The sequence below is a fragment of the Borostomias antarcticus genome, assembly GCF_949987555.1.
Source record: "Borostomias antarcticus genome assembly, chromosome: 15".
NCBI classification, from domain to species: Eukaryota; Metazoa; Chordata; class Actinopteri; order Stomiiformes; family Stomiidae; genus Borostomias; species Borostomias antarcticus.
The window spans coordinates 5,747,494-5,775,229 of NC_140248.1; the positions used below are offsets into that span (position 1 = coordinate 5,747,494).

General features: G+C 45.4%; 1 protein-coding gene across 2 annotated transcripts in view; it reads left to right on the forward strand.

Annotated features, from left to right (window-relative positions):
• LOC311319057 (class I histocompatibility antigen, F10 alpha chain-like) overlaps window positions 1-27,736 on the forward strand; it is a 66,838-nt gene that overhangs the window by 16,181 nt on the left and 22,921 nt on the right. For both annotated transcript variants that reach the window (XM_084450503.1, XM_084450504.1), the window contains exon 2: window positions 20,705-20,971. In XM_084450503.1, coding sequence (XP_084306629.1) covers window positions 20,705-20,971 — 267 coding nt within the window. The remainder of the gene's footprint in view (window positions 1-20,704; window positions 20,972-27,736) is intronic.

The following is a 27,736-nucleotide window of genomic DNA, read 5'->3' on the forward strand; positions in this document are numbered from 1 at the left end:
GAACTTTTGAACAGTGGTAGGCCATCCACATTAATGGACAATTCAACCTCTGTGATGTTTTCAAAATCTCCATGTGGGTATTGCTCAAGTGTATCACGTAACTGCTTTTCAAGTGAAAGATGTATGTACTCCATCTCTGACCTCTTCTCAACAATAATGTCTCTGGGTGTTTGCATTACTGTACGGCTGGAGGAAGGCAGTTCTTGGTGGCCATGTTTTTGCAAGATCTTGAGCAATGCATCCAGGGCATTGAGCTTGACCTGATATGCATTTGTCCAGTCCCGCAATTCCTCACGCAGAGAGGCCGAATGATCAGAGTCTGTATCCTCTTGGGAATGTTCTGAGTCATCTTCGCGGTGATGATCCGAGTCATCCTCTCGCAGATGATCCGAGTCATCCTCTCTGCTGCCTGGAAGGGCGTCTTCATCCAAGCCAGGGACATCAATTCTCACCATCTCATCATCCTCCTCTCTGCTGCCTGTAAGGGCGTCTTCATCCAAGTCAGGGACATCAACTCTTGCAATCTCTTCATGATTATTATAGCTCTCCGCAGTGCCATCTATGGATTGCATGTGGCTGTGTTCAGCATTGTGGAGGGGACGTTGAAACTCCCTAAGTTCCTTGAACATTTTGTGTCCAGCTCTCCAATGCCTTCTATACCGATTCCTTCTCTGTCTCCTTTCTTCCAAGTCCATCCTATAAAAAACACAAAAAAACAGAAGAGCCCTTTTAGAAATCTCAACATAACTGACAGACAATAGTGATTGTTTAGATGTGGGTGTTGAGTGTCGCGATATTTGATTTTAGTATACACGGTAGTTCCGGAAGTGGGGGGACAACGCACTGTTATGAACGGTGTTTCTGTACGTTCAGCCACCTACGACATGCTTGCTTTTTAATACATAAACAAACCTCTACGCATATTTAGAGTGTCCCTGTGGACAAATATCAACCCAGTGCATACTATTCAAAAGTCAATCCTTGTAAATATATTGCTAGCTGGCTAGTTATAGCTTATATGGCCAACAACACGTCGCGTAGCAGTGACGCGCCATACCCACAGACACAACGACGCTATTGTTAGCCTTTGCTAGGCGGCTAGCAATATTTTCAAGGCGAGTGACTTTTGTATATTACACAGTTGGTTGATGGCGATAACTATGGAATACGTCAACAGGGACAATGCAAATATGAGGAAAAGTGTAATTAAATCCGAAAAAAACAAACACAGTTTCTGTCGGAGGTGGCCAAAAGTACACAATCCTACTGAACTGAACTCCAACACAAAGCCATGATGGCGGCGTATACATGAACTGCATGGTTTGACCAGCCAATTTTAGGCTGGCTAGCTTTAAAAGGCTTGCCAGTGATACGAATTCGAAGGCGTTACTACCGTGTGTATGAAAAACATTACATCTGTTAATGCAGTGGGCAACAATAGTTAAAAACACAGGGGTGCTAACGTTAGCTTCAATGCCAGCCTGTCTGTTTGCCCGCCCGGATAACAGAAAACGTATAACGTTAGCAGGTTACTGCAGGTTAAAATATTGCTAGCCGGCTAACCAGCTATACTGTAGCTGGTTAATGCACACTGTACTGACCTGAATTCAATAGTAGTAGTAGTTGTTGTTGTTGTTGTTCCTCTTCTTCTCTGTATGGTAGCGAGCGAGGCGCTGTTTCAGATGTAGGCGAGAAGAAGACGAATTTTAAAGCGCCGGACATCCGCTTGCATCGGTCTGGTGGGATCCTATTGGCTAACGTGTACTGTAGTTGTACTGTCATTGGTCACGTTTTAACAAATAACTGGCCAATGGCTCGGCGACTGAGGATTCAGGTGGGGCATTTAAACCCCCAGACGACGAAGAAAAAATACAGAGAGACGCAGACGAAGAAGAGAGAAGACGCAAACACGAAGAGAAAGACGAACGCGAACACGAACACAAAGACGACTAATTACTTTTACCGTTTCTTCGAAAAATGACTTCAAGGTAAGAGCGCACTAAGTTACATTTGTACATTACCAGCGCAGGCCTGCGTTAAAATCCACGTTAGCTAACGTAGCTGGTGGTTTGTTAGTTAACTCTAAAATGGCCGCTGGACTGAGGGAAATGTGAATTGTTTGTTTGTTTGTTCGACTGACTCACGTTGGGAGCTCGCTCGTGTCAGGCTTTCTAAGGCCATCACAAATCTTAGGCTAATTTTACATAGGCAACAGTGAAGGCGAAGCCAAGATAATGCTTTATATATTTGCCATTTGTCTGTAAAGTGGGAGACTGCCACCCACGAGGTAATCGCGGTGCCTAAACTAGCTTGTTGTTTCCCACACACACTTAGCCGCCATTGACCGCATCTGTCCTGGGCAGATGCCGGCAAAGAATAAAAAAAAAAAAAAAAAAGGATAGAATAGTGGCGAGTCACTCATTACTTATCGGCTGTAATGACTTGTTGAATTGTTGTTTTAGTCGCTTCTTCCCCTCTGCCTACTTTCCCATAGGGTCCTTATGTGTTTATAACCTGAATTTTTTTTGTTTATTGGGCAGACTGTATTGCAGTGTGGAGTTTCTGGGGGAGGACACTGTGTCGGTTGTCCCAGTATCCTGGCTCTCCAAAAAGGATGGGGTAAGAACATGTTTGTGTGAACAATGTTTCTGATTGCCTTTTCAATAGTACAGGGAAGTGGGTACTAACATGGTTTCACTCACAGTTGCAGATGTGTTCCTGGCCGATGAACAAAGTCAGCCAACGGATAAAGAGCTGCGTGGAACCTAACCCTGGCTGGGCGCTCCACAGAGTCCGGGTTTTCCCCAAGTCCACAACTGGTACTGTTTGCATTTTAAGCTGTTAAAAAATACTGACGGGGGGGAAAAAGATCATGACTCATTATTCTGAGGAAAAAGGATGGCTGAAATGTATTGATTATGGTACTTTATGCACACAGATCATTACGAAGGTGCCAGGCTCATGGCAAAAGTCTTTGAGCAGCAGTCGTCGATGGACGAGTGCCAGGACGTTAGAAAGAGACGGCGCAACACGCGCTATCACTCCAGTGACGAAGGTAATATACTAAAGTGCATTCAACAGTCCCAAAAGAGTAGTACTTTTGAAATCGTGAGCTAATTTACTGATATTCCACTAGATATTCCAAGCCCCGGGCAGCCATTGGTCCCCACTATGACTGCCAAAGACCAGGTGCCAGGTGCCGGAGTTGAAAGGCCTCTGCCAGCGGTCCAGTACAATCCATGTGTGCTGTACAATCCAGGTATGCATGTTTGTGTTGAAATGAAATGTCTATGCCTACTGCACACTGATAGTTGGACTATTTTTTATTTATTTTGAATACCATTTTACTCATCTTGCAGATTTTCCAAGCTTGTCCCATGTGAGCGAGCGGGGCCCAGGCCCCATGTATAGCACCCCAGCCAGATCTTACAGCACCCCAGCCAGATCTTACAGCACCCCAGCCAGACCAGGTAAGAGTGGCATGTACTGCTGTGGTGTCTAATGCCAGAAGCCAAAGCCAACACCATAAAGTTTCCTGCTAATCCCATTCAGTTAGCTCTGTGATTGGCTTTTTTAGATTGAATACCATTTACTCATCTTGCAGATTTTCCGAGCTCATCCCCTGTGAGCGAAAACCATATGAGCCCAGGCCTCATGTATAGCACCCCAGCCAGACCAGGTAAGAGTGGCATGTACTGCTGTGGTGTTGTGATGTCTACCTGTTAATGTCTTAATTTATTTTCCTTCAAATGCCAGAAGCCAAAGCATGCTGCCAACACCATACAGTTTCCTGCTAATCCCTTTCCTTTATCCCTTTTGTTTTTCAGTTAGGTCTGTGATGCCGTCGCCCAATAAAACGGCTCCAGCACCATTGACTCCGTGTACCCCTCTACCTAATCGATGCTGCTCTGCAGATGCTGGTATGGAACTACTTCATGTTGCATGCAGGGATATATTTTGAGTTTCATTTAGTTTTATGTCAATGTACTTATAGCCACATCTGTGTTTATCTAGATTTCCAGAGGTCTGTACATCAGCAGTTCTCAGAGATGCGGGAGCAACTCCGTGAGCTTGCACGGACTGTGAGGGAACTGGCCCAGAGCATGCGGCCTGTGGAGTCTGGAGCCCTGGGAGAAGTGCTGGATGTACTGAACCCTGCCCAAACGGACGAGGAGCTGCAGGTCTGTGAGGCCAGGTTGAAGGACCGGGAACATCAGAGGAAGATGGTGAGTGTCTGCAGGGCAGAACTTTGTCTTATTTTTGCAGTGCAGGGAAGGGTACAGTAAATGACTGTCTTTGTTTTGCAGACACAATACCTAGGTGCCATTGGTGGCAGAGACTTGGCGGACACAGTCCGGCGGGTGCTGTCAGCTGTAGCCACACATGCGGTGTGGAGCGCCTACAGTGTGCACGGGAAGAAGGGGAAGAAGCCACTGAAGAGTATGACACTCTTCAATGTTCTAACACGTAAGAAATGGTTCATATTTTGAATATTTTTTAATACATTGTCTTTGTTCTGTAGTGGATTTTAAAGGATTTACCAAGATTCGTTCAAAAGGTTAAGTCTGATTTATTGTGAAACACAATACTTGCGCAAGGACTTCCTGCAAAACACAGCAAGGGTGGTTAAGTCAGAGAAAGTCAAGTCAGCCTCTTCTAGCTGTGGCTTATGTACAGTCCAAACAAAGGTACAGTGTTTCCAGGATGTGATTGGCTACTGCATTGTACATGAATGGCAGGCGTGGCCAAGAGTAAAGACATGTGACATGAGAAAACAAAGAAAACAAAGGTCTGAATCAGGACGAGGAAGACTAAGGTGGGGCCCTTCTGACTTAAACAAAGAGATGAGGAAGAGCTATGCAGAGTGTGTTTACAATTACAAAGGGGGGAGAGTTGGTGTTTTACATTAGACTGAAACTGGGGTTTGCAGGGGACTTGGGGGAAGGTGATGAAATTACCAGGACAAAGGTTTAAGGTGTTTGGATGTAAATTCCTGGACAATCCCTCATTTGTGCCTGAACAGGCACACAAAAATAAAATATAAAATCCAAACACAGTGTAAACAGTCAGCTAAAAATTTTTTTTTTTTTATTATTTTCTTTCCACGTGCAAAATCACGCACCAAAACCCCTTGTTTCAGAAATTGACAGGAAACAAGATAAAAAAGATGACATGATTATATACTATTTATAGTCTAAGAGTGGACAACCATTCACCAAAAAACTTGATTTTACAAGGCAAAAAAGATAAAATGGTTACCAGTGTAAGAGGGGCAAAAAACCTCTTGGTCAATTTAGAGGAAAAACCCAAACTTATTTATCAACTCATGTTTCAACCATTGTAACTCTTGTAAACAAATATGATATTTTCCAGATTATTTCAAAGTTCATTCACTCTTGTGAATAATCGCATGTGATGTCCTATGGAACATAGATTCCATGTGTGCGTCTCTGAATGTTTAATGTAGGTTCCAGTGTGCGCGATCAGAGGTGCAGTCCGATTGCTCATCAGAGGAGAATGTCATCTGGGGAATGCAAGGCGTCTTCTTCTTCTAGATCGCAACTTCAATGTCGCGTTGCTTGAAATCAGTTATGTTCAATGTTAGTGTGTGCAGGTGTGTGTGCGTGTGTGGTGCATCTTGTGAGGAGGTGACCAGCAAGGTCATTTTTCCTCCGATTCCTCGTCAGAGGAGAGGACAGTGTGATGGCCCATGGTTTTGGCCTCTGAGCCCTCTGGTTCAGCTGCATTCTGATCTCCTGGTGTTTGCGATCCCCTGGTGGACCGTCCTCTGCTGCTTGGACCCGTCGGCAATGCTTGCATGGATCCACGAAGTCCTCTCAGATCGCTGTCTGCGTGGTGAGTAGAAACTGGTACGTCCCGAGCCACCTCGGCGAGTTCCAGCTCCTTCGTCTGTGGTCGTGGACCAGGATCCAATCCCCAGGAGAGATGTGATGCAGGAACCCCTCCTTAGCCTCAGGAAATGGCGGTCCTCACTCTGTTGGAGACATCTGTTAACATCCTCCGCCACCCCTGTTTTTTGAAACATGATCTGGCCCGTGGGCTAGTTTGAAAGCATAATGAAAACATGAACGAGGTATTACAGGTTTGTCATTAGGCCCTAGATACAGGTTAGTTTGGTGGTGGAAATGTGCACTTATTCCTTCATTTCTTTTTCTCCGCAGGTGGAGCAGATGCTTGTAGGTCAGAAATGTCTGCCGGGGACAGTGGAGGAATCTTGTCAGGGTCTGTGGATGGTACAGAGAGCATAGAAAGCACAGGGGAGGAAGCAGAGACAGCCGCAGCTTTTGCAGCGAGCTCTCGGAGGGTGAGGAGGGAGTCCCTGTCCTGGTTCAGCAGGGTGAAGGTGCGGTGGGACACCACACAGCTAGGGCGCCAGCAGCACGTACAGGCTCTTGAACTGAACCCGGTCCATCCCTGTACTGCTCCACGTAGGGTCGGCCCGGGTTGTGCTGCTGGAGGGCTCACCTCGGCGCTCCCACTCCCCCAGCACAGGCTGATGAAGTGCTCCGTCTGTGGATCCACAGATGAGAGAGACAAACAGAGACAAAACAGAAGAGCAAAAGGAGAGTCCTCTGGTCTGGTCTCCCTGTTCCCCCTGTTCCCCTCTTTGGTCAGGAACGGTTATTCAAAATCTGTTGGAGATTCTCAGAAACATGGTTAAGCGCAAGCTCCTGCTTTGGGGAAAAAATTTTGTTATTCAGTCAGGAAACTTAAACAGGGTGACTGTTCAAGTGTCATTTAGAGCCAGTCTGCAGTAGCCTATAGTGACATCAAGGGCAGTGTTTAGAATGACTTCAACACGCCCAGTCCCCAGTCATGATCAAGGCAATTGGATTTGGCTCTAGCAGTTCTCTCGCGATTTTATGAAAATAAAATAACCATATTCTCGTCTCAACAAAACAACACCCCCTAAGGGTGAAAGCAAAAATTTCCTGAAGTCAGGATAAAAATAGAGATGGGTCAAAGAAAATGACACTAAAATGAACTGGCTTCATTTACAATTAACTAATCAAAAACTCCATCAAAGCTTCATTTGTATAGCTAAAACCCACATTCTTCTGCATTTGAGGACAGAGTATTTGGGCACTGCTTCGGACAAAATGGTCTCTTCTCCGTTTCATACTTATCTGTCGCTCACAGTGAGTTGGTGACACCCCAGATCGCCCATCTGTAGGGAAACAGGCCAGTAACCTCCATCTCCACCTCCGGTCTGTGCCCGTCTCCTGGTTCGGCATTCACCCATCACTCCCGGAACGACAGTTGTCTGTAAAAAACCACTCAGAAAAAACACTCAGGCCCGATGAATGTGCCTCAAACTATAAACATGAGATATTTAACATACTCATTTAAAAAAAATATATATAATTGGGTTATGAGATGCTGCATTCAGATTAAGACACTAGCAACCCTTATCTATTCCCCCCACTATTATGCACAACCCTTATGTCTTAAGCTACATATCAGAAAGAGAGACAAAACAAACAACAGTTAAACAGACCAACAGCAGGTTCCAATGTCCCCAGGAAGGCATGATCCAGGCTCCTCAAAGACCTGCCGCCCAGGGTCCATAACACCTGAAAAATAAGACTCAAACACAGACTGGGTTCAATAGCAGAGGGGAAGGCCTAATGCCAACTCCTCAAAAAACACATCATTATATGAATGAAATTCATACAGTAGAAATGCATAAACCGAACAGCTTATGGCCATTCATTGACTATTGAAACAAAACTCCTGAATCAAACACCTATTCAAAACCCTGTCAAAAAAAAAAATCTCTCTATCTTGGCTAGTTTAAATCTCCCTTATGGGTTGTTCAAGGGAAGTCCAGCAGGTGGCGCTCGACCCCAAAACGGAGGCTCTTCCCTTTCATTTAGCTTGCGGTAACTGTGACACTGTTCAATCCAGTGACCATATTGACCACAATGAAAACATGCCTCATCTTTCCCACTCTGTCTGTACCTGTGAACATGCTTAGACCTACTGCTACGTTGCCTATTCTCCCTTTGTCGCCGTCCCCGTTTTTGTTTCAGACCTGCACCTTTATTTTGAATGTCTAATTGTCTCAATTGAGCAGCCTGAAGTCTAGCGGCACCATCCTTGACTTTTTTCAAATTCCGTTGTTCAATGTAATGTCGGAGGCGTTCGGAATACCGGAAATGATCAACAACTTCCCCGAGAGAAGTTGATTCCCAGGTGTGGCATATCATCCTCACTTGGTCAGACAAAGAGGAGAGAGAGTTATTCATTAACTGTTGTTTCAAAATCTTTTTATAATCGGCGTTCGCTTTGTCCATGCTCTGTGTGACGCGAAGACTGATTCCAGTCTTTCCCAAAATTTCTCGAACTGCTCATCGGAATTTTGTTTACAATACGTGATACGGTCCCAATCCATCTTTTTAGGGAATCGAGTTTTGATTCTGTTCAACAGCGCAGTGTTTTGTGCAGTAAAATCGACATGAGAAAAAGGCAACGTTATATCAAACGGGTCTTTTACTTCGATCCATTTTAACCCAAGTACTTGTCGCATGATCATGGCGATTTCCTCGGCGTGAGGCTCATACATTCGAACTAAACTGTTAAAAAGATTCTCGAACTCGTTCATGTCTTTGGTTGGATCGGGCAAGGTTTTAGCAACATCACGGAGTTCGTCTGAACGCCACGGTCTGTACACCCTGATTTCAGGGGTCCAGGCCGCGTGGCCCTCTTCATCATCTGTTTGAGACGGTCGGGGATTAGGGTTCGGGCATCGTACCATTGGGGCTAGGAGTTGCGGTTCCTCCAGACTATTACTAGCTATTTGTAGTTGTTCCAACTTTAACTTAGCCTCAGATATGGCTCCAGCCAATTCTTTCTTCCTGTCCTGCTTTTGCTCGGCCGAATACCTCGTAGAAAGGGGCGCGCTTAACTCGTATTGTAGAGGGGAGAGAGAAGGGGCGTGGCTTAATGCGGGAGCAGCAACAGCCTGGTTGGGTGTGAGCACGGAGCATCGAGTCGAGGGGGGGGGAAAATCTAATTTTAAATCAGAGTTAGTCTGCTGGGGAAATGGCGGAGAGACTGTTTGCTGAACCTCATTATCTTTCCTTCCTGACCTAAAAACCCGCTCTCGTGCTACTCTCTCCCAAATCTTAAAAACAGACCAGTCTACAGAATTAACAGGCTTTTCCCTTAACCTAATCATCTCAACCACCTCTAGCTGAGCCCGAATCTTAGCTAAAAATGTAACACTAAAATGTCAGATGTGGATGTAAGAAATCGAAAATGCTTTAGCACATAACGAAATTCTGCCAACATACGCTCGCAGAAATATGCTTCAGTGCAACAATCACATCAGGCTAGACGTTTGCAGTAGAATTCTTTACATCCTCTAGCATATCTTAATAACTAGTGTTACAGGGACACCTAGTGGTGATCCCAAAATGTTGCATGTATGACCCGGAAATTGTCTTTGGCAGCGCGGGGAAATTTAAAGAAACAACTCCCTAATAAATCACGACGCAGCCTAAAACCCCAAAACAGCAATGAAAGGAAACCTTATGGTTAACTCACGGCGGGAAAGAATACAATTTCGAAAGAAACACACATTAAGACATTAAATTCGCTTAGTACTCACTCAGTCAGGAATCTCTTTGTTCTCCCTCTGGCTCAAGGCGGATCACCGGGAGTTGTTTTCCGGCGTCTCCTAGGCAACCAGTTAGCTAGCCTACTGGGAATCTAGCAGAAATTTTAACAGTCTAAAAAGTGTACAAAACAATACTTTACCTGGATCCATGGCGCGCATAACAGACAATAATCAAGAGCCGAGGCTCAAACAGTGAACACATAAGACGAACAAGACGAAAACAAAGGCCCACGTTTAACAAATGGGAAAACGTTTCTCCAAGAAACGCGGATTGGAAACACCAATCACTCCCTGTAGCTACTATCTCGTTGGTAATCGTTCTTCAACGAACATCAACAATCACTTCGAAGCTAGTTGGCAATCGTGCTAACACGAACATCAACAACGGGGCTTAAGCTAGTTGGTATCGTTCTTGAAACGAAACATCAACAATGAGGCTTAAGCTAGTTGGTATCGTTCTTGAAACGAAACATCAACCATGCTCTTCCTACCCTCGGTAGGACTAAATACCCACGCTGGGGTTTTCTGTTTTCAATAATCTAGACCAACAAGCTGAACCGAAACCAAGGCAAATAACAAGCATAAAAGGATTTTTCAACGTACCGTGAGTTTTGCCGAGTGGAACCAACGGCGGACCTCTCCGAACCAGTGCGCATAGACGCAAAGAGAGAAGTTCCAAAGCGGCTACCGCTTCCGCACGTCTGCGTCCCTTGGTTCCACTCCAGGCGAACCTCACCGCAGTCGATCCCGTCCCGAGTCGCCAATTGTAGTGGATTTTAAAGGATTTACCAAGATTCGTTCAAAAGGTTAAGTCTGATTTATTGTGAAACACAATACTTGCGCAAGGACTTCCTGCAAAACACAGCAAGGGTGGTTAAGTCAGAGAAAGTCAAGTCAGCCTCTTCTAGCTGTGGCTTATGTACAGTCCAAACAAAGGTACAGTGTTTCCAGGATGTGATTGGCTACTGCATTGTACATGAATGGCAGGCGTGGCCAAGAGTAAAGACATGTGACATGAGAAAACAAAGAAAACAAAGGTCTGAATCAGGACGAGGAAGACTAAGGTGGGGCCCTTCTGACTTAAACAAAGAGATGAGGAAGAGCTATGCAGAGTGTGTTTACAATTACAAAGGGGGGAGAGTTGGTGTTTTACATTAGACTGAAACTGGGGTTTGCAAGGGACTTGGGGGAAGGTGATGAAATTACCAGGACAAAGGTTTAAGGTGTTTGGATGTAAATTCCTGGACAGTTCCATGACCGATGTGAATTGAAACCATTACCTTTCTTGATAACTTAAAGGTGCAGTGATGGTCTCCATGCCAAAGGCTACGATGGCGGAGGTGGCCGCCCAGCTGCAGGAGACATTAAAACATGCCCCTGCTAAATGCAGAAGGGTAAGTGATGTCTTTTTTTTTGGTTTCTCCTACCCAGTGACACTGCATGGTTCCAAAGATTGTGTACCACTTTTTTGTGCATGTATGTGCGTTGTGTATTTACGGCCATTTCATTGTGTCTTTAGGTATCTGCAGAAGTCCGCCTGAGCACAGCCCATCCAAGAACAGTCCATCTGAGCACTCCCCAGCATACTGATGAGGAAGACTTCCCTTCCTAGCTGCCCCCCAACCCATCTGACACCCACCCGCAGCCCATCTGAGCACAGCAACCCACCCCCCCCCCCAGCCTATCTGAGCACAGCCTGCCATTTTTTGTAAATACTTTTTTGTAAATAACTGTTTTGTTTTTTTTGTTTTTAAATACTTTTTGTTTTTAAAATTGTTTATCATTTGTAGGCTAGATATTGTGTACTTTTTTTAATAAAATAAATTGTTCTTGACTGAATGGTGTTGTGTCATAACTTTTGTACCATAATTTTGCTTGCTGCATTGACTATGACATTAATAGGCTCTTTGCACAAGCTCCACTACTTTCTGACACTCTACAGGCGTATTTCTTTCCTGGCCTATACTAGTGGATGGAAGTGATTGATCAGGTGTGCTGCACACCGGATTCATGGCAATTGCTATCCAATAGTATAGGACGGTAAAGAAATATGCCTGTAGAGTTTCAGGAAGTAGTGGCGCTTGTGCAAGGAGCTGATTTGTTTTGTAATGCAAATTATAACAAAGTAATATATAAACGTGTATACAACGTTGCAGCAATATACATCGAAATCATCGCGGAAATCACAACGTTATGTGGACATTGCAGGCACGTTGCAGACACGTTGGACCTGCACGTTGCAGCAACTTGTGTGCAGATACCGCGTTTGCGTTGCATGCACGTTTAACTTGACGTTGAGTGGACCATACAAAAGTCTAAATTGCACGTTTCTGCAACATTGCTGCAACCTGATTGTGTTAGTAGGGTGTGTGTGTGTGTGTTTGTGTGTGTGTTTGTGTGTGTGTGTGTGAGAGAGAGAGAGAGAGAGAGAGAGAGGGAGAGAGAGTGTGTGTGCGTGTATGTGAGAGAGACAGAGAGAGAGAGAGTGTGTGTGTGTGTGTGTGTGTGTGTGTGTGTGTGTGTGTGTGTATGTGTGTGTGTGTGTGTGTGTGTGTGAGAGAGAGAGGGAGAGAGAGTGTGTGTGTGTATGTGAGAGAGAGATTGTGTGTGTGTGTGTGTTAGGGCTGCTCGATTAATAGGATTTTAATTTAGATTACGATTTGGGCTGTCAACGATCATTAAAACTAAATAATCGCCATAAAACGATTTTGCACAAATCAAGCGCACACTACACTGCAGTGCTATACTGCGCTTGACCCCTCCCCCACCCCCCAAAGCCCCAAAACAAACACTTTAGTTCAGAGCGAGTTGTCAAGCGAGGCGCACGCATGCTCCTCTCGAACAAAACACGACAAGAAGAAGATTATGGCAGCAGAAAGAGAGGTGGACAAGAGAGCTAAAACCACGTCAGTGGTGTGGAAACACTATGGGTTCGCGGAGACAGATTTGGACCAAGTTGACACGGTGTGTAAAATGTGCTACGCAGACGTAGCCGCCCCTCAAAGTAGCCCTTCTCAGTCCCGCTGTCACATTCCGCTCTCTCATGCCAGACAACAGTTGCTGGTCCATTCACTTTGCCGTCAAAATAAATCGGTGTCGGCCTAGTTAGGAGAGGCGCTCATATTTACAAGTGTCAGATAAACATGAAACGTCACTTACCTAAGCAAAAGGGTCTATTTTAACAAATGCTTGGTTTTGAAGCCTCGGCGCTACCATTAAATAACTTATTTAGACGCGTTCTGTCATAGTGAAATTATTTTTCCGAGGTAGTCTTCTTCTGTGGTGGTGGCGGGGCTTTGAAGCTTCTTTATTTATCAGTTTTGGCACTTTTATTAATTTATTTATCAAGGTCAAGGTTCACTATTTGTCTCCCATGGGAGAAATGTATCTAATCCAAAGAACATTGTTAAAAAGAAAAGCCACTGTCAACATTTAATAAATTAATTGTTATCAAAGTCAATAATTTGATTTGTTAAGAAAATTTGTTAAGAAAATGTTAAAACTTTTGATTAAAAAAAAGAATTCAATGAATAATCGTGTTAAATAATCGTGATCTCAATATCAATCAAAATAATCGTGATTATGATTTTTGCCATAATCGAGCAGCCCTAGTGTGTGTGTGTGTATGTGAGAGAGAGAGAGTGTGTGTGTGTGTGTGTGTGTGTGTGTGTGTGTGTGTGTGTGTGTGTGTGTGTGTGTGTGAGCGCTTGTGCATGTATTTTCCAATCCTCTGCAGCATCATGGGGTATTCCTGGTGTGTTTTCTAGTTTGACGCCATATCAATGTCATCCAAAGCCAGAGTCAGCATGGTTCTGTTTCTTCAACACAACAATCAGCAGCGTTTAGTTGAAGCTTCATATCATTTGACACTACTGGTCATGTTTCTTCCCAAACTGTCCCACTGCGTTTTGAACGTATCATTGTTGATCTTTTTAATGATCTGTAACGTCCAACACTACTACTTTTTATTTCTCTTTCATCCCAAACAAGCCAACAATTAGATCTCCTAAATCATCCTTCATGTCTTTAATCCTCTGTCATGCTCATCCCTTCCCACCACCCAGGAGTTCTGTCATTGAAGGACATGTGTGTCCACTCCAGGGCTGGACAGAGTGGACGAGCCCCACTATGTCTTAGTTCATCACACGGCCACTAGTGGTCAGACTCCCCTCTGTTCCCAGAGCACACTGACCAACACTCCAGCACTCTGACTTGCTGCTGTTTGTATTGTGGGTTGAACTCCAGCTAAACTCATGAGTCAGCACCCCAGGGAGAGAAAGTGATCCTCCATTCATACCACACAGAGGCAGGTTTGAACCCCAGACCCCCTCACCAAAGAACTAACTCCCTTCACTCTCATAGCTTCTAGACAGTAGTTCAGGCTCTGGCTTTGGCAGGAGAACTAAAGCCATAACTCAAGTCCCAGAGGATTATTCATTGCAGGGATGCAGTCACCGAGCCACCTCTGTTACACCTCCAACACAGCAGACTGAGCAGCGTGTGTTTGAGGAGGCCAGGGCAGACTGCTGCTCTACTGCAGGTGTTCATGCTGACAGTGACTTTATAACACCTGGAAATCTCCTCCTCCCGTCCTCTGAGGATCAACCTCACCAACCTCAGACTGATCTGACCAGCTTTGAATCAATGAAGAGGAAGTCACATGATGTCTAGTAACTACACATAGTGTGATCATCTATATTCAAGTCACGCACACACACACACACACACACACACACACACACTAGAGATGCGAATATTGCGGATATATCCCGTGGGTGGGCCAATCAACATTGTGATTAATTTCGGGTGGATTGCGGGTGGATTTGTCAGTTATATTCGTATTTAATAACTACGATAATTATATATATTATATTATAACAACTGTGAGAAAGCGTGAGACCTGCCAGCAGCTCACTCAAATACCCTCGACCACTTCGTCAACCGAGATCCTGCGAAAGCGAGCCTATAATCTTTAAATTGTTTAAGTCAAGAAAATGTGCCTGTATGAAAAGTGAATGAGCAGGAACGGCTGGACATCATTAAATGTAAATACAATAACTTCCTGTTTGGCGGGTTGGGGGCGGGTCTCTACATTTTAGAAGATAATGACGTCGGGTGGGTGGCGGGTGGATGATTGATGAGTGCACGCGGAGTCGGGTGCTCAAACTCCATCCGCGCATCTCTAATACACACACGCACTCACACACACACACACACACACACACACACACACACACACACACAGTCTCAGAATACTTAAATGGGAAAAACATTCTTCTCTCATTGATCACAGTAGGTCTGAGTCCTCAACAAAATGTTATTGATGTTATTGGTGATGAATTTGAACACAGCTGATAGCAGTTAATAATGTGAGTCATTTATCCCTGAAACACATAGTCTGTTCTTTCATGGTAATGATAGTAAAAGCTCTCAGCTCAGCAGAGTGAAGCTGTTTGGGACGCTGCTTAGACTCCTGACCTCACTGGAACACAACGGGTTCAGACACATCCAGTTGGTCATATTGGGTTGTTGTGAGCTAATTTAGTCAGAACTAGTCATTCTTTTAGTTTACCAGGTCCTAACTACAGATGCATCCCTAAAAAATGTGAATATTGTGAAAAAGTTATTTATTAAAATATTTATAAAAGTTATAATTATTATTTTCTATAATTGAATTCAAAAAGTGAAACTTTCATTTATTCTAGATCCATTACACAAAGTGAAATATTTCAAGCATTTTTTGTTTTAATCTTTATGACTGTACAGTATGTTCAGTATGTTCATTTATACACTCAATACTTGGTGGGGCTCCTTTTGCACAAATTACTGCATCAACGTGGAGCAACATGGAGGCAATCAGCCTTGAAATATTTCACTTCATGTGAAATGAGTCTATAATATATGAAAGTTTAACTTTTTGAATTAAATTATGGAAAATAATGAACTTTCCACAATATTCTAATTTTCTGAGATGCACCTGTAGTAAATTCAAGCGAAGTCAGTTTAACTGTGCTTACTCTGAGCTACTGTCAGCTTGGATAGGCAACCTCTGCTGCTTAGATTTCACTGACGCTCTGCAGTTCAAAATCCCATTGGCTTAAAGGAGTAGAATCAAAATCCCATTGGCTTACAGCAGTGTGCAGTAGAATCTAGTCTCTGAACCTTCTGATCTCTTTCCTCATTAACGTTGAGACGCTAGAGAATCCAGACGCAGAGAGACTTGTCTGTCCAGTTCAGATGTGTTCTTCCTTCCACCAACTTCACTATGAAGTTGATCATCTGTCTTCTTCTGGGAATCCATGCAGCACATGCTGGTCAGTAGAACCTCTTGAGTAAAATTACAGATGACGGCATTTTAGAATTCATCGTTTGTCTTTGTTATTTGTTATTTCACTTAGAGAAACGCTTTTACGTACAGTATATCTTCATGTGTTGAATGGATGTTTTTAATATGTTTACTGTACCATTTGGAACCTTTAGTCCAGCTGTTGCAGCTACTATAATGTTCTTTCAAATTCCATGGACTTTGAAATAACCCTCTATTTGTGTAATATTATGCCATATTTTCTTGAATCTGGTTGAATAGTTGACTTCACTTCCAATATTTATTGTCAGCCCACAATGACCACTAGAGGGCGCTTCAAATGATGAGAGCCAGTTATGATTGGATCCCAGGAGTCTCAGGCAGCTGTGTAGCAGTGTTATGAAGGCATGGTGCTACTAAACACAACATTATCCCATTTTACTAAAGAAGTGTTGTGTCCATCACAACATAGACAGGCTGACTCAGTGAACCCTTACTTTTATTGATCCTTTATGTGTGTGTGTGTGTGTGTGTGTGTGTGTGTGTGTGTGTGTGTGTGTGTGTGTGTGTGTGTGGGCATATGTGTTTGTGTGCATGTGGATGTGCTTGTGTGCGTTTGTCTGTATGTGTGTGTGTGTATGTGTGTGTGTGTGCGCGTGTGTGTACAGTATGTGTGTGTGCGTGCGTATTAAAAGCGCTATATAATTGCAGTCAATGGCGGACTGGCCATCGGGACGCTCGGGACGAATCCCGATGGGCCGGTCCTCATCCAGTGGGCCGGTGTGGGCCGGCCTGGTTGCTGTGAGTGAAATATTCAGAGGGGATATTCCCGCCGCTAACTGGCCCGGCCTGCTGTACATGACCGTAAATGCCCCCCTTCCCCGCTCAACAAATCACACGAGCACCCCCCCTCCCCCCCCCCCCCCTTCCCCACTCAACAAATCACACGAGCACCCCCCCCTCCCCCCCCCCCCCCTTCCCCACTCAACAAATCACACGAGCACCCCCCCTCCTCCCCCCCCCCTTCCCCACTCAACAAATCACACGAGCACCCCCCCTCCCCCCCCCCCTTCCCCGCTCAACAAATCACACGAGCACCCCCCCCCCCCCCTTCCCCACTCAACAAATCACATGAGCATGCCTGCCTGCCAAGGAGGACCCATAGAGATGAGCATACTGTGTCTCTCTCTGTGGAGAAGTCAACCTTTCCTCTTACCAGACCCCAGAGACAAACTCTCTCTCCTCTGTCTGTACTGTCACTGCAAGCAGGGGTGGAGACTCTTCAGCCAAGCCTCAGTACTTCATTAAAGGTTCAATAGAATACTCATAAAAAGTACAGGGTTATAACTAGAACTAATTAGTCTTGGTGGTTATTGATGTTGACCTGATAATCTCTTGTTGACACACAGACAGACAATTCTAGTTGTCATTTCTTGATGGGCTGACACCGCTGTGTTTAGGCAGCAATGTTTATCTATTCTAAGTTACACAAATTTGATTCTATATACTGTAGTGTCCCCTGTCTCAAACATATGATTATTGAATATAAGAGCAAAAGAGAGAAATGTCTGTCAGCTAGCTAATCGTGGCTTCTCTGCGTGACCTCTGGACATCCAAGTCCTCATCCACCCCTGAAGCACATGTCCAGTGTGTTTGGTTTCATAGTGAAACAGTAACTCAGCAGCAGAGTGAAGCTGTTTGAGACGCTGCTGTGTTCAGACCTGATCTCACTGTGACAGAGAGAGCTGATGGGGAACATAGACTCATATGATGAATGGGATCCACACACATAGAAAACACATCCCATTCATCATATTTCAAGGTTTGCCACAGGCAAGATCCTGCACCTATAGACTCTTAAGTATCTATTATTATTATTTTCTATGAGTCGAGCACACCAGCCCTTTGTTGTTTAAGAACATAGACTCATACTCTGACTCTGACTTTAAATACACTATGAATGCTATATCTGCAGACTATTGATTTGGTCTTTGATTTCACACAAAAGTGATGATATTAATATTACTCATTTGTCGATAAATTGACTAAATATAAGAGTTCATGTGATTGAATAAAGGTCTGTCTAGTCCCATATCATGAGCTCATGTATGTAGACCAAACATCTTGTCTGTGTCCAGAAGGTGAGTGAGTTGGAGAACTTGAATGTAATGTTATTTCATATCTTTGTCTGAATAGTAGCAGACTAGAGGTGAATGTGGATAGTGGAAATGACTGGCATTTAAACATATTAAACTTATTTTTACAGGTCTATTAAGCCTACTTGATTTGAATGACCATAGGCTACTTTATATCAGTTGTCTTTTAGAGATGTAGAATTCCTCCTCCAGTTGAACTGTTTGGACGTTCAGTTTTGAAAGCTAACCTCTGTTGCTTTGATTAGCCTAGTTTTGAGTGATGTCCCAGGACGTACCAACCATGATCAAATCTCTACTGTCTCAAAGGGGTTCCTGAAGTGTTGAGCATGTTCATATTGTGGAGCCCTGTCTGATAGCAGCCTACATGTGGGCTGTGCTCACTGTTAGTTGTTTAGTGGGTTCTGTGTAACGGGTCTGACCCGGGGGTCCAAAGAGAGTCTCAGAGCAGGACTCCTTGATCCCGAGGGAGGATCTGTTCACAGGGAGAGGGGAGGGGAAGTGTGGGAGAGTGGATGGAGCGCTTGTAGTCCTGGAGGTGGGATGTGTAGTCTAGTTAGCTATGTGGAGGGTGTTATGTCAGGACTGTGGTTTACCAGTGAGGGCAGGTGATAATGGCTGGACAGGTGTTGTTTGAACGTGCGTGCGTCTGTCAACAGAGTCCAGTCCCAGATCCAAAGAGAGGACCATGGGAGGAGGAGAGGGTGTTGAGAGAGAGAGAGAGAGAGAGAGAGGTAGAGAGAGAGAGAGAGAGAGAGGGAGATATAGATAGAGGGAGAGAGAGTGAGGGAGAGATAGAGAGAGGAAGTGAGAGAGAGAGAGGGAGATATATATATATATATATATATATATATAGATAGATAGATAGATAGATAGATAGATAGATAGATAGATAGATAGAGAGTGAGAGAGGGAGAGTGAGAGAGAAAGAAACAGAGAGAGAGAGAGGGAGGGAGAGAGAGAGGGGGAGAAAGGAAGGGAGAGAGTGTGTGAGATAGAGAGAGAGAGAGAGAGAGAGGGAGAGAGAGAGGGGGAGGAAGAGAGAGAGTGTGTGAGATAGAGAGAGAGAGAGAGAGAGAGGGAGAGAGAGAGGGGGAGGAAGAGAGGGAGGGAGAGATAGATAGAGAGAGGGAGATAGCGAGAGGGAGAGAAAGGGAGAGAGAGTGAGAGGGAGAGTGAGAGGGAGAGAGAGAGGGTGAGAGACAGAGAGAGAGACATAGAGAGAGACAGAGCAAGAGACGGAGAGAGAGAGAGCCAGACAGAATGACAACGAAAGACAGAGATAGAGAGAGGGACAGAGAGAGAGAGAGGCGGGAGAGAGAGGGATAGAAATGGAGAGAGGGATAGATATAGAGAGAGACAGAGAGGGAGAGGGAGAGAGGGGGGGAGAGAGAGAGAGAAAGAAAGAAATATAGAGAGAGATAGATAGAGAGAGAGAGATGGAGGGAGGGAGAGAGGGGGAGAGAGAAAGAGGGAGAGAGAGAGGGAGAGAGAGAGGGAGAGAGAGAAAGGGAGATAGAGTGGGAAAGGGAGACAGAGAGAGAGGGAGAGAGAGAGACAGACAGAAAGACAACGAAAGACAGAGAGAGGGACAGAGAGAGGGAAAGAGAGAGAGGGAGAGAGAGAGATAGAAAGGGAGAAAGAGAGAGGGAGAGAGACAGAGAGAGGGAGAGAGACAGAGAGAGGGAGAGAGATAGAGAAAGAGATAGAGAGAGAGGGAGAGAGATAAAGAGAGAGAAGTGGAGGTGGAGGTCTGGTCAGAGGTGGAGGGTTGGTCAGAGGTGGAGGTGGAGGTCTGGTCAGAGGGAGGTCTGGTCAGAGGTGGAGGTCTGGTCAGGTGGAGGTGGAGGGTTGGTCAGAGGTGGAGGTGGAGGTCTGGTCAGGTGGAGGTGGAGGTCTGGTCAGAGGTGGAGGGTTGGTCAGAGGTGGAGGTCTGGTCAGAGGTGGAGGTCTGGTCAGAGGTGGAGGTCTGGTCAGGTGGAGGTGGAGGTCTGGTCAGAGGTGGAGGGTTGGTCAGGTGTTGGGGGGGCAGACTGGGACGTGCTCAGTGCCTCCCTCAACACACTGTGTACTATAGCTACTCTCTTTAATCACATCTCAGTTTACAGCTCAAGATGATGTTTGAAGGTTTTCTCTCTCTGTCTTCATACTGTTCTACAGGTTGGTTGTGTGTGTGAGAATAAATGTGTTGACTTTTTTAAAATGGTATCTTAACTCAACATACATGAATATGTGTAGTTGTGGGCTGAGCTGCTATTTTCATTTTGTTGCATAAAAGTTGAATTTAAAGTAAAGTGATTTATTCATTACACCACAAACTAGGATTTGTAGTAAGTAAATTGGAGTAAATTGTAATTGTGTGCTTGTAGCACACCAATAATGCCTGTCCTTTGCTAACAGTGACGGCATTGATAGTCAAGCCAGAAATAGCATCAGTGCTCCACTGGGTGGCGCTATTTCTCATCAAATAATGCCAAGATATCTTTCTGAAACAAGTAGATTTTAAACACACAAACTGCATTCAACAGACCTGCCTGGACATCATGTAGGGTTTGGCCAACAATGATCTCAGCATCTGCATGTGTTCCCCTTGTCTTCCTCCAGTGACACACTCCCTCAAGTACTTCACCACCGCCTCCTCTGAAGTTCCCAACTTCCCAGAGTTTGTGCTTGTGGGGATGGTGGATGATATTCAGATGTTCTACTACGACAGCAACAACCAGAGGGCCGTTCCCAAACAGGACTGGATGAACAAGGCAGCTGAAGACGACCCTCAGTACTGGGAGTGGCAAACTGGTAATTGTTTGGGTCACCAGCAGTTATACAAGAACAACCTTGAAGTTGCGAAGCAGCGTTTCAACCAGAGTGGAGGTAAGCACCAGCCTTTTCAGATCAGGTTGGGTCTTTTATCTGCAGTCATGTTCCCCTTTTACAAGGTTGATTTCACGGTGGGGTTAGAAAGAGCATCACTTGAGCCTCAGAACCAAGAACATCAGAGACGTCCTGAAGCTCCACCCAGCTCCTCATCAGAGCCTTCATCTGCTAACTTCAGCATCACAACGTTACACAGAGCAGGAGATGCAACCTGCTGCTGCTTAAATGTGGAGAATGTTAGTGTCACACTCAGGGTGGGAGTGTGTGTGTGTGTGTGTGTGTGTGTGTGTGTGTGTGTGTGTGTGTGTGTGTAGAACACGTCACTGTTGTATTTCCTAACTCACCAGCACCTCAACCAGGACCTCACCTGACTCCAACTGAGATAAAGTTCCCATAACTAACACACATGACCATCCATCCACATACACATACACACACACACACACACACACACACACACACGCACACACATACATCCACCTACTGACGTGAAAAGACGCCTTCGGTTCTGTTACAATCTTCAAATGGTCATTGTTCAGTAAGCTGAGGTCGAATCAAACAGGCACTGGTAACTTGGATTAAATGCAACAGGCTTTATTTGTTTGTACAATCAGACAATTAAAACCGGTAGTCTCTCGAGAGATAATACACACAACTGACTTGTTGTCAGGTCTTATATACCTTATCTGATGCGCACTTTTGAGAACACCTGCTTTCTCACGCTATGTTGCTTCTTAGCCTGACTCGTTATCTAATCAAGTTCATTTCAACGTTACTTTTGCCCACAGCTGCGTTCCCACGGAGCAACTGCTCTCCCCCTCCCTTACAGAACTGGCCTACTGTCTTGTCATACTAAATGCTACTTCTGGCCTAAAACTGACTTTTAAGAATAGACACATATAATATAATCTGGATTAGAACAAAGGTTCGAGCTTAATTAGGCAAATTAATACACGACATTTCCCCCCTTTGTGACTATAGAGTCACAGATCAATATTCATACAACAGAATGATTAAAAAACATAATAACAAAGTTAAGTATAAGAGTTACCAAACTAGAGGCCAGATAAAACTTCATTCACAATGATTTATATAGTCTAAAAACAATCACATAGTAATAGTATTGGCCTCAAAATATCAAAGATACAAACTAATATGATATAGCTTACTTTTAGATGCTCATCAGTTACTTTGTAGGCAAAAAATGGTTTATTCTAGCACGCCTTCTGGCCACACTTAATGCCATTAGGCAGATTAATGATCCTCCATTGCCCAAAAACAATCACTCCTTACCATCAAGCGTTTCACTGAAAGAGCCGCGCGGGTTTGATTCCTAAGAACCCACCATTGCCCGGAAACCCCAGACAGCTACGGCAACCTTTCAGCGAGAAGCCTCATAAACCACAAAGTAACTGAAGTTCCAGTGCTTACATTGTAACCTCCAGTGTGAATATAAGATTAAACAGTGTAATACCAAACAGCCTTAACGGCAATCACAGTACGCTCTTAATGCATGTCATGTATTATAGTAGGCACAACATCATTGGCAGTGTTTTACTTAATGATTGACAAACTTATTGTAAACAACTTAAAAACATTGTGCACTAAAATTGACTCATGTGTGGTGGTGGAACTGCCACGCTATAATACACATTGAATACTGAAGTGGGGTGTAGTGAGGTTACATGAATATAGTCCCACAATTACCCATTACTGGGTGATGCTTTTCAGATTGGGCCGACTTTGCCCTTCAGCCGACCATCTCTCGTCTGGATGACCCGCTTGAGTGACTGGACGTCCCCCTTGATTGACTGAACGTCCCCCTTCATTGACTGAAAGCCCCCCTCGACCCCCTTCACCGTGGTGATGAGCTCTTTGAGGACTTCAATCACTTTGTAAGTCTCTCTGGCTGGCTGCGCTCGATAATTTTGACGTGCCTTCCCTCGGCCACGCATATAACCCACCTTTTTCTTGCCTGCTTCACCAGGGATCCTCCTAGTGAACTCGACGAACCTGGATTTTGGCAACTCGGCCAAGGCCTCTCTGACTTCCCAGGTGTCGGGAAAGTCATCCATATCCACTTCCCCTTCTGACATAAGTGCTGTGTGCACCCCATACTCAGATTCGTCATCTGTGTCAGAGTGGTGTGGAGTTGTGGGAACTGGTGAAGTGACGGGGCTTGTGGGGGTCCAGATGGGAGAGGGAGGGGTCTGAGTTGGCGCTGGGGTCTCAGATGGCGCTGGGGTCTTCCTGAAGTCCCCCCCCCTCTTCCCTGCAGTGCAGTGTAGTTACGAACTCTCTGTTGAGTTGAACCGCCCCCAGCGGTCGGGACCTCCGTAGTCAGCAGTTGGTACAAGATGGACTCCGTCTCTCTTTGGCCCAGACGGGACGGGTAAGGGGCCATCCTTGATGGACCTGGTGCAGATCTCGGGCTGGTTGAACCGGTGCCACCAGCGCTCCATGTGGTTCTCCCTGTAACGGTGTAGGACTGCCTACCATACACTGCTTCTATCTGGACTGGGGGCGTTATACCAGGACCGACAGGTGCTGGTGTGTGTGGCAGGAATTCTCCCTGAACTGGGGTAAACCGACCCGTAGAACCCTGAGCTCGGGCTCGGGCTTGGTAATAGCTATTCTGACTCATGTCTGGCAGATATTGGCCTATACTAGGAAATGTGGGGATTGGCCAGAACTGCGGATCGTCCTGGGGAGCAAAGCTAGATGTAGAAGTGGGGTATTCTATTTTGCGCACTGGCGGCAGGTTGTGGTAGACAGCCGGTGTTAAGGATACAGTTTGGGGCCTGATCGGACTGATATCTATCTTGGGTGCTGGTAGGGGTTGGGTCTGCATGGCCTGGGACTGGACCGGCTGGCCAAAGGGCTGCTGGGGTAAGCCAACGTTGTCCCTCCAGTAGTTTCCCTGGTCCATGATTTTCTATCAAACAATTACTCAGAGTTAGATTTGCAGTCATTGGTCATACACAGAGATATCCATCATTCTGACCCATTAATCTAAGCCCACCATTGGTCGAGCTCTTCCATATTGGAATACAAATGGTCACATTCTTGTGGTTGGACTATAGCATCGTCTGATTGTAAGATTGACATTTGATCTATTTGGCTTTCTTCCTCCAACCTAACTCTGCGCTGTTGGACCTGTACCATAAATTGACCAATGGTTATTTTTGATACCTGTTTTAACGCTAGGCTAGCAACAGGCACTACGCAACATGCTGTTATTAATATAATCAAAAGGATACAGGCTACCACTATCCCTACACCCCTCAAGACCTTGCTCCATGACAGATTTTTAAGCCAATCCCACCATTGTTCAGTTTTGGTGTTCCAGTTAGAATTAATCACATGTTCCGCTTGAGTCTTTCGGACCTCCCATCCAGGGCGCAATCCCGGGCTAGACCCCGTTCCGTCCGAGGTCTCAAGCCAGCCACCCCTGGAATGAGAGCTCAGCCTTCTGCTTCCCGGTGTCTTCTTTTCAAAGCCCACCGATCACAGAAGCACTACTCGCCTACTAACGCATTCGCTTTTGGCTTGTAGTGGCCTGACTGTACATTGAGCCGAGCGCGGCGGCCATCTCGTGGTCTTACTGCCATCTGCGACCCGACCGGCCGGTGACCCAGTCGATAGCGATCCCGGACACTGTAATGATTGTTAGTCACCCAGCTCAGAACCGACGGTCTGATCCTAATTCCACTTGGCTATGGATATTAGAACTTTGACCCTCTGCTAGGTGTGGACTGTCATCCACGTACCACACAGTGCCAACCACCCTTAACAGCGACACAGTGCTGACTAGACGGTACCAGAGCAGTATGTTAATTCATACTTCCTCAGACACGGGGGCCTTCAGTCGTCTCCCCAGCACTATATGGGATTTTAACGTGCCCTTTTGGGACCTTGCGGTCCCGCCCCCGTCTGTTAGAGGCTAGGTCCAGGGGTGCCCAATCCCCCTCCCTAACCTTTTTCCCATTTACTACTAGTTGTTGACATTGGAAATTTGCCTTCTTTGTGGTATTACATAGTTTGAGGTACTCTGTTTTGTTTCCGTTTCCACTTTTGCCGCTTGGGTACCATGTTATGTTTCTACACTGCACTAGACCCTTTCGGTCGGTTAGTTTTGGAGTTGTACGTGTGACCGTTTGTCGCAGCTTTTCTCCTCTCACTATACAGAAAGGAAATACTAGGTCTGGTGGAATTCTCACTACCGGAGGTAGAGGGTATTCTTCTTTTGACGCGGCGGATATATTTAATCTAACCGGACATACTTGTGTATCTTGGCTCCAACCGACGGTCTTTTGATTGTGGCGTCCTGCCAAAAACATGGCACATGGTGCAAAGCAATGTTCGATTTTTGGACATTCTCCTATTTGACTTCCTGGAATTGGTCTTAAACTAGGCAACCTTTTAGCATTATAGCATGCCACACATGTTTCATTACTCACTTGTCTGGCAGAGAAGTTTAGCCACTGGTAGAACATATTTGAGCCCCATTGTGTTGTTTTCACCCTGTTGATGGTGACAGCCCTACCCCCTGACACATCCCTTCTCTGCCTGTAAGTCCCAGTAAGCTTGACTACTCTCTTAGCTTTTGCCAGCATCATGATTCTCCCATTGAGTGTGTCCTCACAGTGTGCTGGCAGGCGGCAGATGACCGTAATGGTTATTGACCCTGTTGTGGGGCATTTGTCTCCTACTGCCCAACTATAGATTCTGGTTTTCTCTGAGCTTACAGTCAGTGCCAGATGTCTTGGGACAACTTTCGTGTATGTCAGATTTGTCTTTTTCCCCATGACCATTTTCCCTTGATCTGCAGCCAATACCCCTGTGGCCAGAGCACATCTTGCCAATGTCTCTTTTTCTTCCTTGGTGTATGTGTGGTTTAGGAATCTGTCAGGCATGGGTTTTTTGGTGGATTCCTGGGATGGCCTGCTGCTCTGAGGGGGGTCAACATAGTGCATTCTGTATGCCAGTATCATTAAGCATATTGCTGATATTAACATAAAGAGGCTACCCCCCAATACCCACAGGTCAACCTCATCCTGCTTTCCCTTTCTCATCCCCTGCCTGTTCTGTTTCTTCCCTGGCCTAGGTTTCGACATTATTTTTAACTCTATTTTAAGTGTCTGTCGTTCATCGTCTTTCTGGTCCACTGCTAATGGATCGACTGCTGGTGGCGCTGTTGGTTGAAGTGCTTCCAGTTGAAGCGCTCCCTTTTTCTCCTCGTCCGGCCAGTCTTTGAGATCGCCTGACTCCCTGAGGGGAGGCATCGCCTTCCCCGTCCCGGTGTTGTTCATGCTCCTGCGGGGCGGTGTCACCTGCCCCTTTCAACCCCGGAACTGTTGCTCTTCTTCTAAAGGCTTCCTGTGTCCTTTCAGGATCTTCTGCTCTGCAGCAATGATTTAGGTGGAACCAAAACTTCTTACCGTCAACTTTTACGGCTGTTCTGGTGGCTAGTCGGACTTTGAATGGTCCGTCTCGTCTGGGCTCGTTCCACTTTCTTTTGAACACCTTCACGTATACCCAGTCTCCTGGAGAGATTTTCTGCAGTTCCTCAGCGATCTCCGCCTCTCTCTCCTCTGTGGCTCCTTTCACCTGTTGGAATACAGCTTTATGGATTTGAGTTAGCTGCTGTAGGTAGCTTTTCAGCTCCCTTTCCAATTTTTCAAGAGAGGGCCCATCGATGGGGCCCCTCGTGTGCAGCACTGGCATGGGTCGACCCGTTAGCATTTCATGCGGGGTTAAGTGTGTTATTCGGTTAGTACTTGATCTCATACTCATTAGTGCTATTGGTAAAGCTTGCAACCAGTTCAGCTGGCTGTCTTGCATAATTTTTGCTATCTTTGCTTTCAGCGTGCCATTCGCACGTTCTACACTACCTTGGCTCTGTGGGTGATATACGCACCCATATCTCTGCCTGATTCCCAGCATCCTGAAAGCTATTCTGGCTATATCTGCCACAAAGGCTGAACCGTTGTCTGAACTTAATGTGTCCGGGATGCCAAACCTGGGGAATACTTCTTTACACAAAAATGTTGCCACTGATCGTGCATCTTCTCCAGCTGTTGGAACTGCTTCTATCCACCTACTAAATCTGCAAACTACTACAAGAATGTATCTCATTTTCTGTATTCGCATTGTCATGTCTACGTAATCAATCATTAAGTGCCGAAAAGGTCCATCCGGAACTGGAATATGTGCTATTGGGGCTGTAAAAGTTTTTCTAACATTTAATCTTGCACAGACGTCACATTGTGCTAAAGTTCTGTCTACCGTGGCCGCTAAATACGGTGACCACCAGTTCTCTTGTAGACATTTAATCACTTCCCCCCTTGCGCAATGGCTAATGCCATGCGCATTTCTAATAGCAAACCCAAGTAACGAGATAGGCAGCACAAAATGTCCCTGATGACTGCGCCATAGTCCTTGTAGAGGACCAGGTGAGGCTTTGTATGAAGCCCCTCTTTTGGCCCATATAGATTTCTCCTGAGGAGAAGCCCTACCTTGTGCTAATATAAGAGACGGAATGGTTACAAGTGGTTCTATGTCTTCCGCCAAGATTACAGGCCCCATCGTGATACCACTACCTGTTGCGGCTTGCCTGGCTGCTTCATCAGCCTTGTTATTGCCAATAGCAATGATTGAATTTGTTTTTTGGTGTGCTGGGCATTTAACAATAGCTAACGCGGTGGGTAAAAGCATGGCTTCTAACAACTGTGAAATGGCATCTCCGTGAATGATGGGAGT